This window comes from Halichoerus grypus, chromosome 5, assembly GCF_964656455.1.
Source record: "Halichoerus grypus chromosome 5, mHalGry1.hap1.1, whole genome shotgun sequence".
NCBI classification, from domain to species: domain Eukaryota; kingdom Metazoa; phylum Chordata; class Mammalia; order Carnivora; family Phocidae; genus Halichoerus; species Halichoerus grypus.
In genome coordinates, this window is record NC_135716.1 from 166202112 (window position 1) to 166223068 (window position 20957).

Genomic DNA, 20957 nt, shown 5'->3' on the forward strand with positions numbered 1-20957 from the left:
TCTTGGGAACAGTGAATGGAGTCAGGAAACCTGAGGTCTTGTCCTGGTTTTGCCACTATATAGCTTCATTGTTTTCTTTCTTTTTTTTTTTTTAAGATTTTATTTTATTTATTTGACAGAGAGAGAGACAGCAAGAGAGGGAACACAAGCAGGGGGAGTGGGAAAGGGAGAAGCAGGCTTCCCACGGAGCAGGGAGCCCGATATGGGGCTCGATCAACCCGAGCCGAAGGCAGACGCTCAATGACTGAGCTACCCAGGCGCCCCTAGCTTCATTGTTTTTCAAAACAAGAAACAAAACTGGATGATTTTTAAAATCCCTCCAGCAATTACATTTCATTGTGTGATTATAGGCAGGGCAACAATTCAGAATCATTTTCAGGCTGTGATTCTATTACTATAGCTCAACCCTAGAAGCTCCTGTGGCATTTTGTCACCTATCACCAAAATGCAAACCAAAGAAGCCTGCAGTTGATCACGCAGCTTACAGATGCCTTCCCTGGATCTACGGATGAAAATAAGGAATATTTGCACAATCCCTTTGGAACTAACATGGACTACAGAGGAGCTACAGTGGCTGCTCCAAAAAACAGTGATTCCCAAACTGTTCTTCAAGGCAGGATCACCTGCTGGTGACCTTAGTCTACCAAATGGCCTTAGTCTACCATTAGCACCCAGAGAAGTCTACAGAAAGTTACAGAGGAAGTCCCTAAGAATTACAGAACTAAAAGAGGTCTTAAGAGTTCTAACACATTCATTTTAACTGGTACCCAGAGAGGTAGTGACTTACTTAAAGTCTCAAAGCTTGGGCCAAAACAAAAGTCTTCTGATGGCCAACTTGATGGCTTTTCCACCACAATACGTCTATCACTATCCCTCTCCCAATGTACAATCCAACCCTGGTGACCACTGGTGAGTCTGGTTCTACACCAGAACTTCTTCTATTGCTTAGAACCTGAGAAGCATTCAATAAATAATCAGTTACATCTGGAGAGCACTTTGCTCCTATGGAACACCAAGAGCAAATCAATTCCTTGCTTGGAATAAAAGGAGTAGGTAGGGATCAAGAACACATTAAAAAAAATTTTTTTTTCATTCAAAAATTTTTAAATACTGCCTCATAAGTTACAAAATACTGCATTTTTTTCCATTTCCAGTAGTAACCAAAGAAATATAAACCTCAAGACTGGGTGGCTCAGTTAGTTAAGTGTCTGCCTTCAGGGGCGCCTGGGTGGCTCAGTCATTAAGCATCTGCCTTTGGCTCAGGTCATGATCCCAGCATCCTGGGATCAAGCCCCGTGTCAGGCTCCCTGCTCAGCGGGGAGCCTGCTTCTCCCTCTCCCACTCCCCCTGCTTGTGTTCCCTCTCTCACCGTTTCTCTCTGTCAAATAAATAATTAAATCCTTAATTTAAAAAAAAAGTGTCTGCCTTTTGCTCAGGTCATGATCTCAGGGTCCTGGGATCGAGTCCTGCATCAGGCTCCCTGCTCAGCTGGGAATCTGTTTCTCCCTTTGCCCCCCCCCCCCGCTCATGCTCTCATGCGCACACTCTCTCTCTCATAAATAAATAAAATCTTTGAAGAAGATAACAATTACATCTATAATTTTTTAAAAAGTTAAATCAGAGAATATTATAAATAATAACATCCAATGTTGGTGTGTTCAAAATGGTGACATAATCTTGGAAATTTGGCAACAGGTCATAAAAATCCATAAAACAATTTTCAATACCATTTAACTTGAAGCTTAGTTCTGGGAAGTAGTTTAAAAGGACATAAAAAGAGAAAGTCATATTCATACAAGTTCACTGCAACAAAATAAGCTACCGAAGAAAAGTTTGAAAATTTAAATGTCATCCCTAGAAGAATGTCTAAGTAAAGCACTGTGTAGCAACTTGGGAAAATAGTAATATGTCACAGTAAAAAAAGCAGAAAACAAAACTTTATGTATACTATGATTAAACCTATCTAAAAAAAATAATATGGACAAAGAACCAGAAGCCCACATTCTTAACAAAAACCATTTTTTGGATGGTGTGAAGTTTCAAGGTGAAAGCACTGGATTAGGAGTAAGAAAGCCAAGTTCTATTCCAGGCTTCATTGCCAAGTACTGATGTGGCCCCAAGGCAAATCATTTATACTCTTTGTGACTCCGGTTCATCTATAAAATAGGGATAATAGCCTCTAACATTCTTTTTTTTTTTCTTTTAAAGATTTTATTTATTTATTTGAGAGGGAGAGCACATGAGAGGGGGGAGGGTCAGAGGGAGAAGCAGACTCCCTGCTGAGCAGGGAGCCCGATGCGGGACTCGATCCTGGGACTCTAGGATCATGACCTGAGCCGAAGGCAGTCGCTTAACTAACTGAGCCACCCAGGCGCCCTCTTTTTTTTTTTTTTTTTAATATTTTACTCATTTATTTGACACAGAGAGAAAGAGTACAAATAGGCAGAGTGGCAGGCAGAGGGAGACAGAGAAGCAGGCCTCCCGACGAGCAGGGAGCCCGATGCAGGGCTCAATCCCAGGACCCCGGGACCACGACCCGAGCCAAAGGCAGAGGTTTAACCAACTGAGCCACCCAGGCGCCCCAGCGTCTAACATTCTTAGGAGGATCAAATGAAAATGGTCTCAGGGTACTCAGTAAATGAGTTTTTTTTTTTTTTAAGATTTTATTTATTTATTTGAGAGAGAGAGAATGAGAGAGAGAGAGAGCATGAGGGGGGGAGGGTCAGAGGGAGAAGCAGACTCCTCGCTGAGCAGGGAGCCCAATGCGGGACTTGATCCCGGGACTCCAGGATCATGACCTGAGCTGAAGGCAGTTGCTTAACCAACTGAGCCACCCAGGCGCCCCTGAGTTTAAAATATATACTGGGTATAAAAGTAAGTTTAAGACAACATAAATTGTTCTTCTCTTACCAAATAATCTTGCCTTTTGACTTCATGACTAACTATGATATATTCTATATCATTCAAAGCTGATAATCCATGCCTCTGACTTATTTTATATTTTTCACCTGCTTTACCCAAAACCTTTTCTTGATTCTCTCTGGGTATAAGTGACAACTCTCTTTGTTCTTCCACCATACCCGCCTCAGTTACAAAGCTGAGTACTTTTGCACTTATTTCTATGTCTGCTTTCCCTTGAGTTCCTTAAAGACCATGTAGAGAGTGAGGCTGTCTTAGTCAACATTATATTTTTACAACCTAGTTTGGAGACAGTGAAAATTTTTTTTTAAGATTTTATTTATTTATTTGTCAGCAAGAGAGAGAGCACAAGCAGGGGGAGCAGGAGAGGGAGAGGGAGAAGCAGGCTCCCTGCTGAGCAAGGAGCCTGATGCGGGACTTGATCCCAGGACACTGGGATCATAGCCTGAGCCGAAGGCAGACGCCCAACCGACTGAGCCACCCAGGCATCCCAGAGACAGTGCAAATTTAGTACTTGATAAAAAGAGTTAAATTATTCATGGGCTCATAATTTCTGATTACCACAAATAATGGAGAAGGTGATAACTTAATAGTTATCAAAAGATCCAGGGGTGCCTGAGTGGCTCAGTCGTTAAGCGTTTGCCTTCAGCTCAGGTCATGATCCCAAGGTCTTGGGATCGAGCCCCGCGTCGGGCTCCCTGCTCAGTGGGAAGCCAGCTTCTCCCTCTCACGCTCCCTCTGCTTGTGTTCCCTCTCTCACTGTCTCTCTCTCTGTCAAATAAATAAATAAAATCTTAAAAAAAAAAAAAAGATGCAATATCAATAATGTAACAAAAACAAAGGCCAATTTGTCTCTTCTGCCACTAATATTACTGGATTAATGGAGAAATTGAGCAGATATCTTAATCCTCCAAAAGATACAGAAGGACCATGATGAGGAAGGAAGGAAGGAAGGAAGCCAGTCCCAACAGAAGTCCACAAAGAAATGGCAAGACTCAAGGATATTAGTATAATATCACCTAAGAAGAAACAAGTTATACGCACCTGTCAGAGTATAGAGAAACTGCTCTTCTCCCTGCTCTACTTGGTTCCTTCTGTTGTCCAAAACCTTCTTCACTGTGTCCATTAGGCCAAATGTATGTGCTACATTGTTGAGAACAGCAGCATCTATTTAAAACAAAGACATGCCCGTCAAGTTAAAACAGAAGTGTTTCCCTAGCTCTCTGTTGTACTGTGTATAAATATGAGACAACCCAGAAATGATGGTACTATTCTAATTGCATTTTTAAAAATTTTGGCAAAGATAAAAAAAAATTTTTTTTGGCAAAGATTTATCACATGCATAAATTAACTTTGTTATAACTTTATACATCTTTCCATATAAATAAATATAAAAATAAAAAAATCTTGCATCTGGTTGTAAGTTCTGACTTCTGGTTTAGAAAACATGGTCACTGTGTTAGATAGAGCTAAGTTTGAATCTAAGTTTTATGGTTTCCTCCTATCTGTGTGAATCTGGATAAGTCATTTCACTCCTCAGTTTTCTCATCTGAAACAAAAGGGCCTAATAATACTTATCCGGCAAGACAGACACAAAGACTAGAAATATCATATTTTAGGGGCACCTGAGTGGCTCAGTTGGTTAAGTGTCTGACTCTTGATTTCAGCTCAGGTCATGATCTCAGGGTTGTGAGATCGAGCCCCACATCGGGCTCTGCCCTCGGCGTGAAGTCTGCTTGTCCCTCTCCCTCTCCTCCTCCCCGTGCTTGCTCTCTCTCTCTCAAATAAATAAGTAAAATATTAAAAAGAAATAGCATATTTTAGGGGCGCCTGGGTGGCTCAGTTGCTTAAGTGATTGCCTTTGGCTCAGGTCACGATCCTGGAGTCCCGGGATTGAGTCCCGCATCGGGCTCCCTGCTCAGCGGGGAGTCTGCTTCTCCCTCTGACCCTCCCCCCCCATGTGGTCTCTCTCTCTCTCTCTCAAATAAATAAATAAATAAAATCTTTAAAAAAAATAGCATATTTTAAGTGTCAAACATGGGAACTGGCATGCAATGTTATTCATAGTGTTATCTCTGTTCCTCTTTATACAAAACTTCTTGAAAGCATTGTCAGTAGTTGTGGTCATTACTTCCTTAACTCAGACAACTTCTCCACCTACAATTCTCTTCCACAGTCATCTCATCCAGTTTCATGCTTTTAAATAACATGTACATGCTGAGAACTCCCAGATGCAGATCTCCAGCCCTCACCTCTTTTCTGCGTGCCAGATTCATACTTCCATCTAGCTGAGTGACATCTCCATTTGAAGGCCTCATAATCATTTAGCAAGTCAAAACTAACTTTTTTCTTTCTTTCTTTTTTAAGTAAGCTCTACGCCTAACATGGGGCTTGAACTCATGACCCTGAAATCACGAGTCACATGCTCCACCCACTGAGCCAGCCAGGTGCCCCAAGTCAAAACTAACTTTGAGGGGTGCCTGGCTGGCTCAGTCACAAGAGTATGTGACTCCAGGGCGCCTGGGTGGCTCAGTCGGTTAAGCGCCTGCCTTTGGCTTAGGTCATGATCCCAGGGTCCTGGGATCGAGTCCCACATCGGGCTCCTTGCTTAGCGGGGAGCCTGCTTCTCCCTCTGCCTCTTCTGCTCCCCCTGCTTGTGCTCTCTCTCTGTCAAATAAGTAAATAAATTCTAAATAAATAAATAGATAATAAATAAAATAAATAAATAAAAGATAAATTTAAAAAACCAGTATGTGACTCCTGATCTCAGGGTTGTGAGTTCCAGCCCTACACTGGCCATGAAGCCTACTTTAAAAAAAAGCACAAACAGGGCGCCTGGGTGGCTCAGTTGGTTAAGCGACTGCCTTCGGCTCAGGTCATGATCCTGGAGTCCCTGGATCGAGTCCCGCATCGGGCTCCCTGCTCGGCGGGGAGTCTGCTTCTCTCTCTGACCCTAACCCCTCTCATGTGCTCTCTCTCATTCTCTCTCTCTCAAATAAATAAATAAAAAAAATCTTTAAAAAAAAAAAATAAAAAATAAAAAAAAGCACAAACAAACAACTACTAACTGTACTAACTACAACTCTCTCGGTGATCTTCATCTCAGGAAATGGTGTCACCATTCATGGCTCAGGCCAAAAATGTATGAGTCATCCTGGATTTCTGTCTTTCTCTTTTACCCTACATCCAATCCATCAGCAAAACTTGTTCTGTTCCACACTCAAAATATATCCCCAATATGATCACTTCTTTCCAGGTCTACCACTATCTACTCTAATCCATGCCACCATCATCTCTTGTCTGGAGTAGTTCCTTCAGGAGTCTCCCAACTGATTTCTTTTCTTTTCTTTTTTTTTTAAGTAGGCTCCATGCCCAATTGAATTGGGCTTGAATTCATAACCCTAAGATCAAGAGTTGCACTCTCCAACAACTGAGCTAGCCAGGCACCCCTCCCAACTGATTTCTTGCCCCATACAGTCCACTCTCCATATAGCAACCAAAGTGATCTTTTAAAAATATAAAAAAATACACAATTATATTAAAAATATAAAAATATAAATAAATCCTTATCACTTCACTCCCCTGCTCAAAATCACTATGATGGCTTACTGTCACCTTAAAATAAAACCAAAGTTCTAACCAAAGCTTATCTAAACTGTCTTCTCGGGTGGCTCAGTCAGTTAAGTATCTGCCTTCGGCTTGGGTCATGGTCCCAGGGTCCTGGAATCGAGCCCCACATCAGGCTCCCAGCTCAGCAGGGAGCCTGCTTCTCCCTCTCCCCCCTGCTCCTGCTTTCTCTCTCTCTCTCTCAGATAAATAAATAAAATCTTAAAAAAAAAAAAAATACTAAATAAACTGTCCTCTTTATTCCTCTCCAACCTTATATCACCTATCACTCTCCTATACCCTAATACACTGTGGCTGCCTCAGAGCTTCTATAATTCTTTGAACCTATGAGGCCCATTGCAACTTCAAGGTTTTTGTTCCTTCCGCCTGAAATGTTCCTTCTCCCAGCTCATCACATGGCTAGCTTCTTCAATTCAGGTCTCTGCTTAAATGCCACCTCCTTAGGGAGGCCTTCCTTGATCATCCTATCTAAAAGAGTCATCCTTGCTTTCTATATTATTTGCCTATTTTTTCCTCCAAGAATATAAAAAAAAGATTCTACTATAAAGTTTAAGTGTATTTATATAATGTATGAATTATAAAGAGGTAATAAGACACAAATAACAAATCTAGGAACTCACACACAAGCTTATGAGATACTATTATGACTTGTCTTTTTTTTTTAAGATTTTATTTATTTATTTGATACAGAGAGACACAGCGAGAGAAGGAATACAAGCAGCGGGGGCGGGAGAGGGAGAAGCAGGCTTCCTGCAAAGCAGGGAGCCTGATGTGGGGCTCGATCCCAGGACGCTGGGATCATGACCTGAGCTGAAGGCAGATGCTTATTATGATTCTTTTTTTAAGTAAACTCTACCCCCAACGTGGAGCTCAAACTCTGACCCCAAGATTAAGAGTCACATGCTCCACCAACTGAGCTAGCCAGAAACCCATCATCACAACCCTTTTGCATCAGATGATTAGAACATCCTTTTACATTATGCACAGCAGCAAGTACCCTATGGGTATTCAGAAACAGCTGTAAGTGCACACAATAGTTCTGGAAACCTTAAACTGATAGAATATGAGACTTGTCTAAAACCAGGTAACTTTCTCCAATTTTCAGACTCTATCTATCTATATGTAATAGAGAGAGAGCCTGCTTTCTGGCACCATTTATAAAGGCAAAAATTACCTGTGGAAAAGCATGACCAGACCTGAGTTCAAAACCTTATTATGAACTATGGACACGTAACTTAACTTTTATAAGCCTTAGTTTCCTAATCTGTAAAATGGGGATAATAATACTTATACCCCAGTGTTTTCATGACACTAACAGGATCTGCCTACAGTTGTTAGTGTTCAGTAAAATAACCACTGTTGTTAAAATTAGTGCACTTACCTGTGACCTGGAAGGGAGCCTGAATGAGCCGCTGCTGAACTCCCCTGAGTAGCTCCTCTATTTCCTTCTGTATATTGCAGACAACCTCTTCCATCAGCCCTACATCAGCTATTCCTTTCCAGAACATCAAAGTGTCCTCTGACACAAGAGGGATAAGACAGAAGATAAACAAGGGATGCTACACATACTTAGGCAAATCTCTACAAGTTAAACTCAAAATTATTTCAATTTGAAATGATTTCTTGTTGGGCCATTTCTGGGAAAAAGGAAGAAGTTTTTGGAATATTAGCTGCCCCCCTGAGTTGGTACCCAATTATTTGCCCTCTTCAGCAACATAGGGACTTGAGATAATTGCCTCAATTTGTCATGGCTCTGGCTATAGGGAGCAGGTCATCTTCCTCTAATAAAGATATTAAATAAATATTAAATATTATTTATTTAAATAATTTAATTTAAAATTAAATAGTATTTAATATCTTAAAAGTTAAATAAAGATATTAAATTAAAGATATACAGGCGAGCCTTGTACAACATGGTGTGAACTGTGAGGGTCCACTTATATACAGATTTTTTTCAATAAATACAGTACAGTGATGTACTGTATTTTTTAAATTAAAAAAATTTTTTCTTATGATTTTCTTAATAACATTTTCTTTTCTCTAGTTTACTTCATTGTAAGAATACAGTATATAATACAGATAATATATAAAATATGTTAATCAACTATGTTATTGATAAGGCTTATAGTTAAGTTGGGGGGGGCAGGGGAGTCAAGTTACACAGGGGTTTTCCCCTGCACAGGAGGTTGGTGCCCCAAACCGCCACGTTGTTCAAGGGTCAACTATACTCCCTCTAGTCCTATACTTACAAAATAAAATAAAACAGCTGAATAGGTGGGATGATAAGCTCTCTGAGGGCAGAGGCTTTGTCTTTTCATCTATGTTGGCAACAGTGCTAACTAAAAATAGGCAGCAATAAATATTTTTCAAGTGAATTAATGAATGGAGGATGATGTGAAACCCCCCTGGTCCCCTCTAAGTGAATCATCATTAGTCACCATCCTCTACACCACCTGCTACCTAATTTTTCCTTCTAACATTTTGCAGCCTGGTTTGTCTAAGAAACGTTCCAAAGTTGGGGGCAGTTTGACAGAATGAAAAGCACTGACTACAGAGTCAAACGGCTGAATTCGGCTCTGACATTATTGGCTGTGTGGCTGGTCTGAGGCAAGCTGCTGCATCTTTTTGAATCTCAATTTCTTCCTATGCAAAATGTGACTGTGCATGGCTGTTGTTGCATGGATGAAAATAAAATGTTTGCAGCTACAATTATTATTAACATGCATGAGAAAAACCAGCAAAAGTAAGTAAGAGACCTTCTGTGTCCATAATCATAACAGTGAGAAGGGTCACAAGACCCTGCAAGATATCTGAGCCTCATAGAAAAGTACCTGAAATTTCCTCTGAGTCTTTCTTCACACCCTCCTCTGTAGCCATGGTGACAGCAGCAGTGAGAGCGGAGTTCCATTCCAGCCCTGCCTCTTCCATGCTCTCTTCTGAGATGGCAATCTGTGTGATGCTACCTAAAAGCGGTCCATTAGAGGTAAAGCCGGTGAATTCCATGAAAAAGTCATAGCTATCCTTTATCTCATACAGCCAAAGAGACCCTGTTATTTTAAGGTCCATATAGTAAAAACTAGAATCCTTGGTAAGCCAGGATGAATACTGGATTTTCTAAAGAAAACCTGCCTTTCAAAAGAAAATGTTTTCTTCTTACTCTGAATAGAAAGGGAAAGATAACTTATAAAATCACAAAAAAGCAATCTGCTTCCTAAGCAGGTATGTTTTTTAAAAAGACTGAAGGTGAGCATGATTGCCGGGGTATCTGCCCCAGACTTAGCGAGGAGGACCTGAAATAATTTAAGAGAAAAGTATGGTGCTTAGCCAAGAGCCCTACTACAAGCATATTTGATACTAACCATCTAGAATATCACAAGTTGCTATAGCTTATTTATCAGGCTATGTAAGAGAAAGCAAGAGAAATGAGACCAAAAAAATCAGATAAGAGATCCATGAATAGCAGATTCACAGAGGGAAAGAACATTTGCTATTAACATTGTATATTAAGATTTGATTTGATTTTTTTTAAGTAATCTCTCCACCCAACATGGGGCTCAAACTCACGACCCCGAGATCAGAAGTCACATGCTCTTTGTCTGAACCAGCCAGGAACCCCTCGTATATTAAGATTTTAAACAGGGGCGCCTGGGTGGCTCAGTTGGTTAAGCGTCTGCCTTTGGCTTAGGTCACGATCCCAGGGTCCTGGGATTGAGTCCCACATTGGTCTCCCTGCTCAGCAGAAAGCCTGCTTCTCCCTCTGCCTCTGCCTGCCAGTCCCCCTGCTGTGCTCTCTCTCTCTCTCTGTCAAATAAATAAAATCTTTGGTGGGAGGGGGGGTGCGGGGGGGGAAGATCCTAAACAAAGAAAATGGGAGAAAAATCAAACTGATCCAGACAGATATATAGACAAGTATGGACTCCACATGCTGGAGGATATTAATAATCAAGCAAAAAAGTAATATTGATATGGATAATCAACTAAAGGAGTTTTGGCCAAATAAAAAGTAAATAATTTTATAGCATTTTTTCCTTTTCAAGTGAAAGACTCACATGACCAAAAACCAAAAATTCAAACTGCTAGATATTTTATACTTTCCTGAAGGGAACTTAGGTTCTAAGAGATTTGACTTCTACTTACCCAGTGGTTACTCACAGAATAGTAGGGCTGACCAAAAGAAACCTTGAGAGGTCATTTTTAAAACATGGTACTTCCCTTACATCCGTTAGTATCCTTGTAATTCTGTCAGGCATATTTTTAAGTCTTCTGGAAGTAGTTGAGACAAGAATCTTAACTGGACTAACTGAATCTTTTTTTTTTTTTAATTTTGTTTGTTTGTTTGTTTAAGTAATCTCTACACCCAGTGTGGGGCTTGAACTCATGACCTCAAGATCAAGAGTCACATGCTCTTCCAACTGAGCTAGCCAGGTTCCCCTGGACTAACTGAATCCTTAATAATCATCTCACCTGGCTCCATCTTTCCTAGAGAAGAGCAAAGAGCTCTAGTCCCGAGGTCAACAATACAAGTTAAGCATATGCCCATCCTTCCTCATTGGTGAGGAAGCCTCAACTTGGTTATGTGGATCCCTTCCAGGCAGGGCTCTTTGATCCTTACAGCAGCAGAGTTTCCAGAGCCCAGTCCAGCCAACCATACATTATCTTTGGTACATCTCAGCTCAACAGTTGAAAACCATTCACCATTCTACTTCCTGCCTGACCACCAGTAGAGCAAAGGATTTTTCAAAACAATCTAATTTCAAAGATATGCCAAGTGGCACCAAAGTGAGACCACTGAATAAACATAATAACCACTGACTCTTCTTTCTTTCTTTCTCTTTCTTTCCTTCCTTCCCTCCTTTCTTCTTTCCTTTCCTTTCCTTTATTGAGAGAGAAAGAGAGAGTGTGCATGGGGGGGGGGGCGCAGAGGGAAAGGTGGAGAGAGAATCTTAAGCAGACTCCACACCCAGCATGGGGCCTGACGTGGGGCTCGATCTCACGACCCTGAGAGGGTGACCTGAGTCGAAATCAAGAGTGGGACGCTTAACTGAGTGAGCCACCCAGGCGCCCCTGAACCATCTTTCTAATGTTTCTCATGCATACTTAGAAAGAAACAAGGAAAGAGGTATGGCCAATAGGAATCATCTGGGAGAAAACAAAGATCTGTTTCTAAAGTACGGAATCGCACCCAAGATTAGCATACCTTACAGGGACATCAATGCTCATGAGAATTAAAATTAAGAAACACAAAAGAGAAGTAAGGGGAAAAGTGTTACTAAAAAACACTGGTTTTTCAGGTGGTTTCCTACCCCCTACCATCGGCCGAAGTGGGTGTCTGCACCACACTTGTCTGCTGTCCTGGCACTGGAGCTCTTGCACTGCTGATCAGAAGATCAAATTTGGTGCTTCTGCAGGTATTGGAGCAAACCTTGTCATGTTGGTAAAAATCAATCTGTCCAGAGTCCATCATTTTCCTGTGTAAAGGGAGACAAGAAGTACCAGTTCAGCCTGCACTACATCTAGATGGAACTAGGCCTCTGGGACAAACAGAAACAAAGTTGCTGTACCTACTCCATAGATTAGTGAAACCTAATAGCATTTAAAGTCATTAGGTTGCAAAAGTTCTAACTGGGATTACAAAATTTTCATTGGCCCTGCCCACATTTACAAGTACTCCTATTCCCTCCTCAGTCTGCTCATTATGAGTATACTCTCATTTCCCGTTATCACCAAGCTTTAGCTAGGGATATACTCCTGACGACATCTGAGTATCCCCATAGAATCTCATTGAAACTAAACCCAAAAGGGGTAAAGACTAGTTCATATATCCCAGCACAACTGAGAAATGCTATAGGGAATAAGAATTTTAGGATGAGATTCTGATGTATTAGTATTCCTAGACCAGCAAGATCTGTTGCCACTTTTGGAGACATAAAACTTCAGCACATTTCTTTCCTTAAAAAAAAAAAAAGTATAACAACTCTCCTATAAATACAGTGCAAAGTTGATTATACTAAACCCCCACTATAAAATGCCCTTCTAACTGGATTCACAAGACATTGTTATTACAGGCCATAAGCAAAATCATGGGGTATTTTAATTATAGTAAACTCTATGTTATAACGTTACTTGGCTTTCACTGAAGATCTTTTAGGCATTCTGATTCCTTCTTACATTTGAGGAAAGTTGGCATGTGCTTGTTTTTCTGGGCAAAAAGGACAGGCCAAGAACAACAATAATGGAAGTTAAAAGTATTCCTTCCCAATTTTATTTAACTACTGATTTCTGCATACAAATCATCTGGAATAATTTCTTTTTTTAAATGTGTCTCTCTATTAAAATAATATGTGAAGAAAAAATTAATATTTTCTGTGGAAAATACAGAAAACTATAAAGAAAACAACTGCTTTTTAAAAAATCCAACAGGGGCACCTGGGTGGCTCACTCATTAAGTGTCTGCCTTCAACTTAGGTCATGATCCCAGGGTCCTGGGATCGAGCCCCACGTCAGGCTCCCTGCTCTGCGGAAGCCTGCTTCTCCCTCTCCCACTCCCCCTGCTTGTGTTCCCTCTCTCGCTGTCTCTGTCTGTCAAATAAATAAATAAAATCTTAAAATAAAATAAAAAATAAAAAATCCAACAACACAAAGATAGCATTGACATTTTGGGATATTTTCTTCTATTAAATTTTGTGTACATATGTGTGTGTCTGTTTTTTACACAACTAAAATCACACTGTGTGTGTGTGTGTGTGTGTGTATATATTTTTTTAGTAGGCTCCACGCCCAGCACAGAGGCCAGTGCAGGGCCTGAACTCACAACCCTGAAATCAAGATCTGAGCTGAAATCAAGAGTCAGACGTTTTTTATATATATATATATATATATATTTATTTATTTATTTATATACACCCCTCCTACTTGGGTTCTCCTGCTCTCTATCAAATAAATAAAATCTTAGGAAAAAAAAACATGTTCTCACTAATCAAACTTCAAAACAACATATTTTTTTAAAAAAAATTTTATTTATTTATTTGAGAGACAGAGAGCAAGCACAAATGGGGGCAGGGGCAGAGGGAGAGGGAGAAGCAGGCTCCTCACTGAGAAGGGAGCCCGATGCCCTGGGATCAGGACCTGAGCTGAATGCAGATGCTTAACTGACTCAGCCACCCAGGTGCCCCTAAAGCTGACTATAATTTTCAACAATGTTGCAATAAACATCTTTATGCCTGAATCTCTACAAGCACTATAGATTTTTCTTAGGACAGATTCCTTAAAAAGCATTAAAGACAATGGGTAAGGTGTTCTTAAGGCTGTTGATACATGTTCTGTGAGGAACTTTCCATTCCTGAGCACATTTTAAAATCCATCAATAGGTGAGTGCTCAAGAAATACCAATTAATGTTAATCTTCACCAGGGCCGGGGGGGGGGGGGTGTGTGGAATTACAATAATAAGCTTGCTGCATAAAGATGGGGGTGAGGGTATTATACATTCTGAAGTTTATTTCTGTGGTACAGTGATGGCAAGGATTGCATTCACTGAGTATGATTGTTACTTATCAACAGCAGCCTCTATTTTACCAGATAATCACAGAACTTGTCAGTAGCCTACACTTCTCCGAGGTCGGCACGCTTCCTCAGCACCAGGCTTAGCCCTGCCTGTGCTTGGCGATCTCAAGTACGATTGTCATCTACTCCTGAGCTTCTCTGCTCAGAAAGGATCCTAATATCCTGACATCAGAAAAAACTTGCTCTAGATGCTGAGAAGAGTTAATTTAGACTCTTGGTTTCAGCTTGATTTTGGCTCAGGTCATGATTTCAGGGCTGTGAGATCGAGCCCCACAGCCGGTTCCACACTCCTTGCAGAGTCTGCTTAAGGTTCTCTTTCCAGGGGTGCCCGGGTGGTAAAGTTGGTTAAGCATCTGACTCTTGGTTTCAGCTCAGGTCGTGACCTCAGGATCATGAGACCAAACCCCTCAAGAGGCTCCTTCCTCAGCACAGAGTCTGGCTGAGATTCTCTCTCCCTCTGCCTCTGCCCCTCCTGCTCGTGCTCTCTCTCTCTCTAAAATAAACAAGTAAATCTTAAAAAAAAAAAAAAAAAGACGTCCTTCCCTCCCCCACCCCACACTCTCTAAAATAAATAAATAAATCTTTAAAAAACAAAACAGAACAAAAGGTATGTGCTTGTTTTCTTTTTCTTTCTTTCTTTTTTTTTTTTTTTTTAGTAATCTCTACATTCAATGTGGGGCTCTGAGATCAAGAGTCGCATGCTCTTCCAACTGAGCCCTGGTATGTGCTTGTTATTAAAGCTCACCTGAGCATGATTCCACCCAGACGAATGGCTCTCTTCCAGTCCTTTAGGGTGGACTTGCCAGCCAGATGAACAAAATGCTTGGGGCTGATCAACTGATCATTGAACTAAAGTAAAAAGAAAAGTCCAAAATCACTCAAGGTCAGCTTAGGCAGGCCAAGAGAGACAAAAAGGTAACTCTACTTGTTATAGATGAAAAAATACCCAGATGGCATCTTAAGTCATAGCCTTGTATCTTCCAACCTCCTGCCCTGCTGTGCCAGAGAAGATGATCCTTCTCTGGGCACAGTGCCCTGTCCTGGTACAGAGTTACAGAAGACAGGAGGAGGATAGAGATTAATATACTGATTAGCACCTGAAATCCATTTATGCCCTAAATCAGGAATAATATGTGGGTCCAATGTTGCAAAGACTGTTTAAATAAACTGAAGTAACCTACCCAGCCCTAATGACAAGATTCAGGATGTGGTGGAAAGAATAAGTACCATAGAAACCACTGTCACTGCAGAACCTCAAAACTCTGTAATCCTTCATGATTCTAGGATGATGCCACGGATGGTGACTACTATCTATGGGTACAGCTGTGGCTACCAATGGAGACAGAAGCTTAAGCAATTATTTCCACTTTGTGCTCTCATGAGAATTTATTTTTATCAGTAATAATTTTCAATAAACTACTATAATGCACACTTCTATAAGGCATTTTACATATATTATCTCATTTTATCTGCTAGCAACCTGACAGTGTATGTGATTATTCATATTTTAACATATGAGCCTCTGCAATATTAATTTGTTCAAGGTCACCCAGTCATAGAGATGGGACTCTATTCATTCATTCAACAAACATTTATAGATAAATATGCCAAGCATCATTCTAGGTGTTGGGGATACACTGGTGAACAAGAAAACAAGTTCTCAGCTCTCCTAGAACTTGTATTCTGCGTGGGACTTGAATCCAGGCCAATTTCACTCCAAAGTCCTTATTTTTTTTCTGTGACACCATAGGGACTATAGCCACAATATTGAAAACATTGATATGGTAGATAAGAGAGAAGAGGCACTGAAACTATACTCTTTGAAAACAAGGAGCCCCCAAACAGGCCCCAGTAAGGAGAAAAGACAATTACCTTGACACACTTCACATTTATTCCTGGACATACAAACTTCTTCCAGAGGAGAATGGCTTTGCTCTCCCCACAAGTTATGGGGTAAGCAATTTCCATATCCTCATTTGCTTCTATAGTGCTTGCATCTGAAAATGGAAAACATATCAGTTATTTATTGAACACTTTTCCCCAAAAGCTTAATTCAAAATCTCTAGTCTCTTGGTTCCTCTGAGTAGCTAACAGTTCACATTGGCTGGTATTGTTTTGGAGTCTTCTGGAAGAAGTTTGGCATAACAGCTCTCTTATCAAGCCCACACTATGTGCCAGACACTGTCTATGTGCTTTTCCATGCTTAATCTTATTTAGTTCTTACAACAATCCTGTGAGGCAATGATTGTTTCTGATGTATGTAGGTGGGACTCGGAAAGGTGAAGTGACTTTCCCAAGGACACACAGCTAAGAAGTGAGAAAGGAGGATTTAAACTCAGGTTTGTCTAACTTCAAACTTTTTTTTTCAATTTCTTTCCACTGACTGCCTTCCAATCAACACCTCATAAGTCCTAATCAGCAACTTCCCTAATGACAGGATCAACCTTGAGGCTCTAATTTCTTTGGGGAATTTTTGTAGGTGAAAAATCTTTTCAGTACCCTAGCAAACTGATGTTAAATAATCAACTGATGGGCCTAGCATTTGTCAGTGGTGTCTCTAGATGCACCACCATCAAACTGATGGCTGCAGCATTGGTAGGGCACATTGCATAGGGGGGAAAATATAAGGCACAAAAGGCAAGAAATCTCAACCAAGGAAGCTAAGGTCAAAGATACTAGAATAACAAAAAGACTTACCAATCCCTTCTTCAATTTTGTGAATTGTGTGAGTTTCTACTGCCACAACTGCCGTGTTGTTCTCGGACCCGGGTTCATAAATCCTGTTGTAAAAGTGTCCATCGATAAACAAACTACATAAATCATGAAAAAATTAATATTCACAGCATGGGGTTAAGAAATTTGTTATAATCTATCTCAAAAGGAATAAAATAAATATACTTTACAACTCTATGTTAGTGCTCTGACTAGTTCCCCATTGTATTTAAACTCCAAGCTGCCCAGGACTGCTTAGCAGCTACTACCATGGACATGAATCAACAACTTTCCTCACCTCCAAGGAAAGTTCCTCTTGCTACTGTCTTTACATCACCACTTGTTACTGTTTCACACCAGACTTTTCCCTTCATAACTTTAAATGCTTATGACATAAAATGTTGCTTCAAGTATAAGATTAAATTATAGAATTATCCTAAGAAGACTAAAAAGTAATACTGTTGTACAATTCAAGATCGGGGCACCTGGGTGGCTCAGTCGGTTAAGCATCTGTCTTCTACTCAGGTCATGATCCCAGGACCCTGGGATCGAGCCCTGAGTGGGGCTCCTTGCTCAGCAGGGAGCCTGCTTCTCCCTCTCCCTCTGCCTGCTGCTTCCCCTGCTTATGCGCGCACGTGTGCTCTCTCTCTCGCTGTCAAATAAATAATAAATAAAATCTTAAAAAAAAAAAAAAAAGACCATTGACCATAGAAGCTGATATCCTTTGTTGGAATCTAGATACTTTAGTCTTTTTTAGCACTTTAGCATTTTTCAAAGCGTCATATAACCAAACTATTGACATGAGCAGAGCCTAGTAAAAAAAAAAAAGAGAGAGAGAGAGAGAGAGACTATGCCCAAAGTAACTAGCATTAACTAGAAGTATCACTTAGGGAAAGTCTCTCTAAAATGTTTCTACCTTCTGTGGTGCCTGGGTGGCTTAGTCGGTTAAGCATCAGATTCTTGATTTCGGTTCAGGTCACGATCTCAGGGTCCTGAGATTGAGCCCTGTGTCAGCTCTGCACTGGGTGTGGAGCCTGCTTAAGAATCTCTCACTCTCGGGGCGCCTGGGTGGCTCAGTCATTAAGCGTCTGCCTTCGGCTCAGGTCATGATCCCAGGGTCCTGGGATCGAGCCCCGCATCGGGCTCCCTGCTCGGCGGAAAGCCTGCTTCTCCCTCTCCCACTCCCCCCGCTGGTGTTCCCTCTCTCACTGTCTCTCTTTCTGTCAAATAAATAAAATCTTAAAAAAAAAAAAAAAGAATCTCTCATTCTCCTGTTCTCCATCCCCCCTCCATCTCAAAAAAATTAAATAAATAAAATGTTCCTACCTTCCAAGAAATGGGCTCAGATAAAATATACCAGCAACCTTTAATTTCTATAATAAACATAATGTATTAACTATTGCATCTTTTTTTAAAAGATTTTATTCATTTATTTGAGAGAGAGAGACAGAGCACAGAGGGAGAGGGAGAGGGAGAAGCAGACTCCCCACCGAGCAGAAAGCCCAGTGTGGGGCTCCATCCCAGAACCCTGGCATCATGACCTGAGCCCAAGGCAGATGCTTAACCGACTGAGCCACCCAGGCACCCCTATATCTTATTTGAAAGCACTGCTTGAATAATATCCCTTGTATCACCCACCCCCAGGGTGACACCGCTAGCACAGACCTCTCCTCTGAATTTCACACCAGGATACAGTTAACTTGCTAAATGAATAAATGCATTTGGATGTCCCATAGGACTTTGTTGAATTCATTATGTCTAAAATAACCAAGTTCTCTTCCCTCTCCCAACCACTCTTCTTATATTTCCTATCCTTGTTAATGGCACCACTAGCACTCTACAGCCTAAGACAGAAGCCTGGGAATTACATCAGATTTCTCCCTCTTCCTCCTCCTCAACTCCCACATACTCAGCCACCAAATCCTACCAGATGTATCTCCTTAACACGAGCCAGCCTCCCTGTCTCTTTTTCCACTGCTACTGCCTTAATTCAGGCTGTTATCATCTCTAGTCTGAACTAGTCTCCTTGCATCTACCTGATCTTCTATATTCCTACTGGAGTGATCACGTAAACCCCTCCTTAAAACCCTTCAAGAACCCTCTACTTATTGTTACAATAAAGCCCCCAAATCCTTAATAGGATATATTTAAGTTGCTCCAAGATCTGGCCCCTGGTTTCAACTCTCCCTAAACCTCACCTTATAATCCAAGCCCTAGTCCTACCAAATTATTTGTGGTTCCCAGAACTGACATCTTCTTTTATACTTTCCCTCTTCGCTCTTACTTCCCCCTTCCCCAGAACATCCTTCTCCATCTGGTTGTTTTTTAAAGATATTATTTATTTATTTGAGAGAGAGCATGCTAGAGAGAGAAAGAGAGAGCGCGCGAGAGCAAGCGCGCACACAAGCACAAGGTGGGGGGGTGGGAGGGGCAGAGGGAGAGGGAGAAGCAGGAGCCCAATGCGGTGCTCGATGCAGGACTCGATCCCAGGACCCCGGGATCATGACCTGAGCCAAAGACAGACGACTAACCGACTGAGCCACCCAGGCGCCCCTGTTTGTTTGTTCTTAAGATTTTATTTTTAAGTAATCTCTACACCCAACATGGAGCTTGAATTTACAATCCCAGGATCAAGAGTTGCACGCTCTACTGACTAAGCCAATCAGGTGCCCCTCTATTTGTTTTTTAATAAAGAGTAGCCTCTATGATGCTTTTCCGTCCACACCAATCCCTCCAGTATAATCATCTACTTCCTCCTTTGTGACCCAACTGTACTTTAGGCTTTTGTCACAACAAATATAACACTTAATATTATACGTTTGTTTAGCTGTCTGCCTCCCCTTGGGCACAGTCCAAGAGGTTCCTGAGAACAGAGATTATGTCCTATTTATTTATTCAATTTTGTATGTCTAGTGTGTCGAATACTAACTAGAACATGGCAAAGTACCCAATAAGTTGTTGGTCAGTGCATGAGGATTATGATAAACATGAGAAACCACTGGTTCAAGTAAGTTCAGTAAACTCATTCTAAATTGACCAATATATGCAAAATCGCTTAAAAGAAGAAATTCTTATTTATACATAATTTCAACAACCAGTAAATTGCAATTGCAGTGGGAAGTAGGGGCACAGTCTATAAACAAGGTTTTATCAAGAAAAAATTTCCTGGGGTGCCAGGGTGGCTCAGTCAGTTACGTGTCTGACTCTTGATTTCAGTTCAGGTCATGATCTCAGGGTCATGAGACTGAGCCCCATGTCAGGCTCCATGCTGAGTTTGCAGCCTGTTTGGGATTCTCTCTTTCTCTTCCTCTGCCCCTCCCCCCTGAACATACGCTCCCTCTCTAAATAAATAAATAAATAAATAAATAAATAAATAAATAATTTTAAAAAATAAATAAAATACAACTAGAGAAATCGACTGAGCACTGATTGGCAGATATCTCAGAATTCAGTACCTGAAAATGTATTCACTAGCTTATATGGCAAATTCAATGTAAACAGTAGGTTGGGGAGTCAATGTACAAAGATGCCTATAATTTATTTATTTATTTTTTTTTTTTTTTTTTTAAGATTTTATTTATTTATTTGAGACAGAGAGAATGAGAGAGAGAGAGCACATGAGATGGGGGAGGGTCAGAGGGAGAAGCAGGCTCCCCGCCGAGCAGGGAGCCCGATGCGGGACTCGATCCAGGGACTCCAGGATCATGACCTGAGCCGAAGGCAGTCGCCCAACCAACTGAGCCACCCAGGCGCCCAAAGATGCCTATAATTTAATCAAGCAATGAGAGGTTTCCAGAAAAAGCAATGTCATTTGGAAAATAAAAAAAGACACACACACAAAATAAGTGGAACTAATCTTCAAAATAATTAAGTCTCTAAGTAGTTGAGAAGTGTTTTCTGTCTCTAGGAGGGATAGGATAAGTGACAATTGGAGCACTTTAGGAAAGATAGAAGAAACAATGATTCCAAGAGAAAATAAAGCTGCCATGCACCAAAGAATCTACTCTTTAATTCTTCCTCATTACCCTTCCTCAATGGGTAATAACTGCAAGTATGTGTGTATGTAACAAATGAAGTTCCCAAACAAGTAAATTTGAATAAACAAGCATAAACTTTTGGGGCAAATAAAAATTCTAAT

The 20957-nt window shown here is 40.9% G+C and overlaps 1 protein-coding gene across 9 annotated transcripts in view; it reads right to left on the reverse strand.

Annotated features, from left to right (window-relative positions):
- The window catches only part of GMEB1 (glucocorticoid modulatory element binding protein 1), a 35012-nt gene that overhangs the window by 3989 nt on the left and 10066 nt on the right, over positions 1 to 20957 (reverse strand). For 8 of the 9 annotated variants that reach the window (XM_036123452.2, XM_036123450.2, XM_036123455.2 and 5 more), the window contains 7 exons: positions 16805 to 16917; positions 15980 to 16104; positions 14853 to 14956; positions 11857 to 12014; positions 9378 to 9509; positions 7928 to 8065; positions 3964 to 4086 (listed from right to left, as the gene is read on the reverse strand). In XM_036123452.2, coding sequence (XP_035979345.1) covers positions 3964 to 4086; positions 7928 to 8065; positions 9378 to 9509; positions 11857 to 12014; positions 14853 to 14956; positions 15980 to 16104; positions 16805 to 16917 — 893 coding nt within the window. The remainder of the gene's footprint in view (positions 1 to 3963; positions 4087 to 7927; positions 8066 to 9377; positions 9510 to 11856; positions 12015 to 14852; positions 14957 to 15979; positions 16105 to 16804; positions 16918 to 20957) is intronic. The other variant, XM_036123459.2, reaches the window with a different exon arrangement.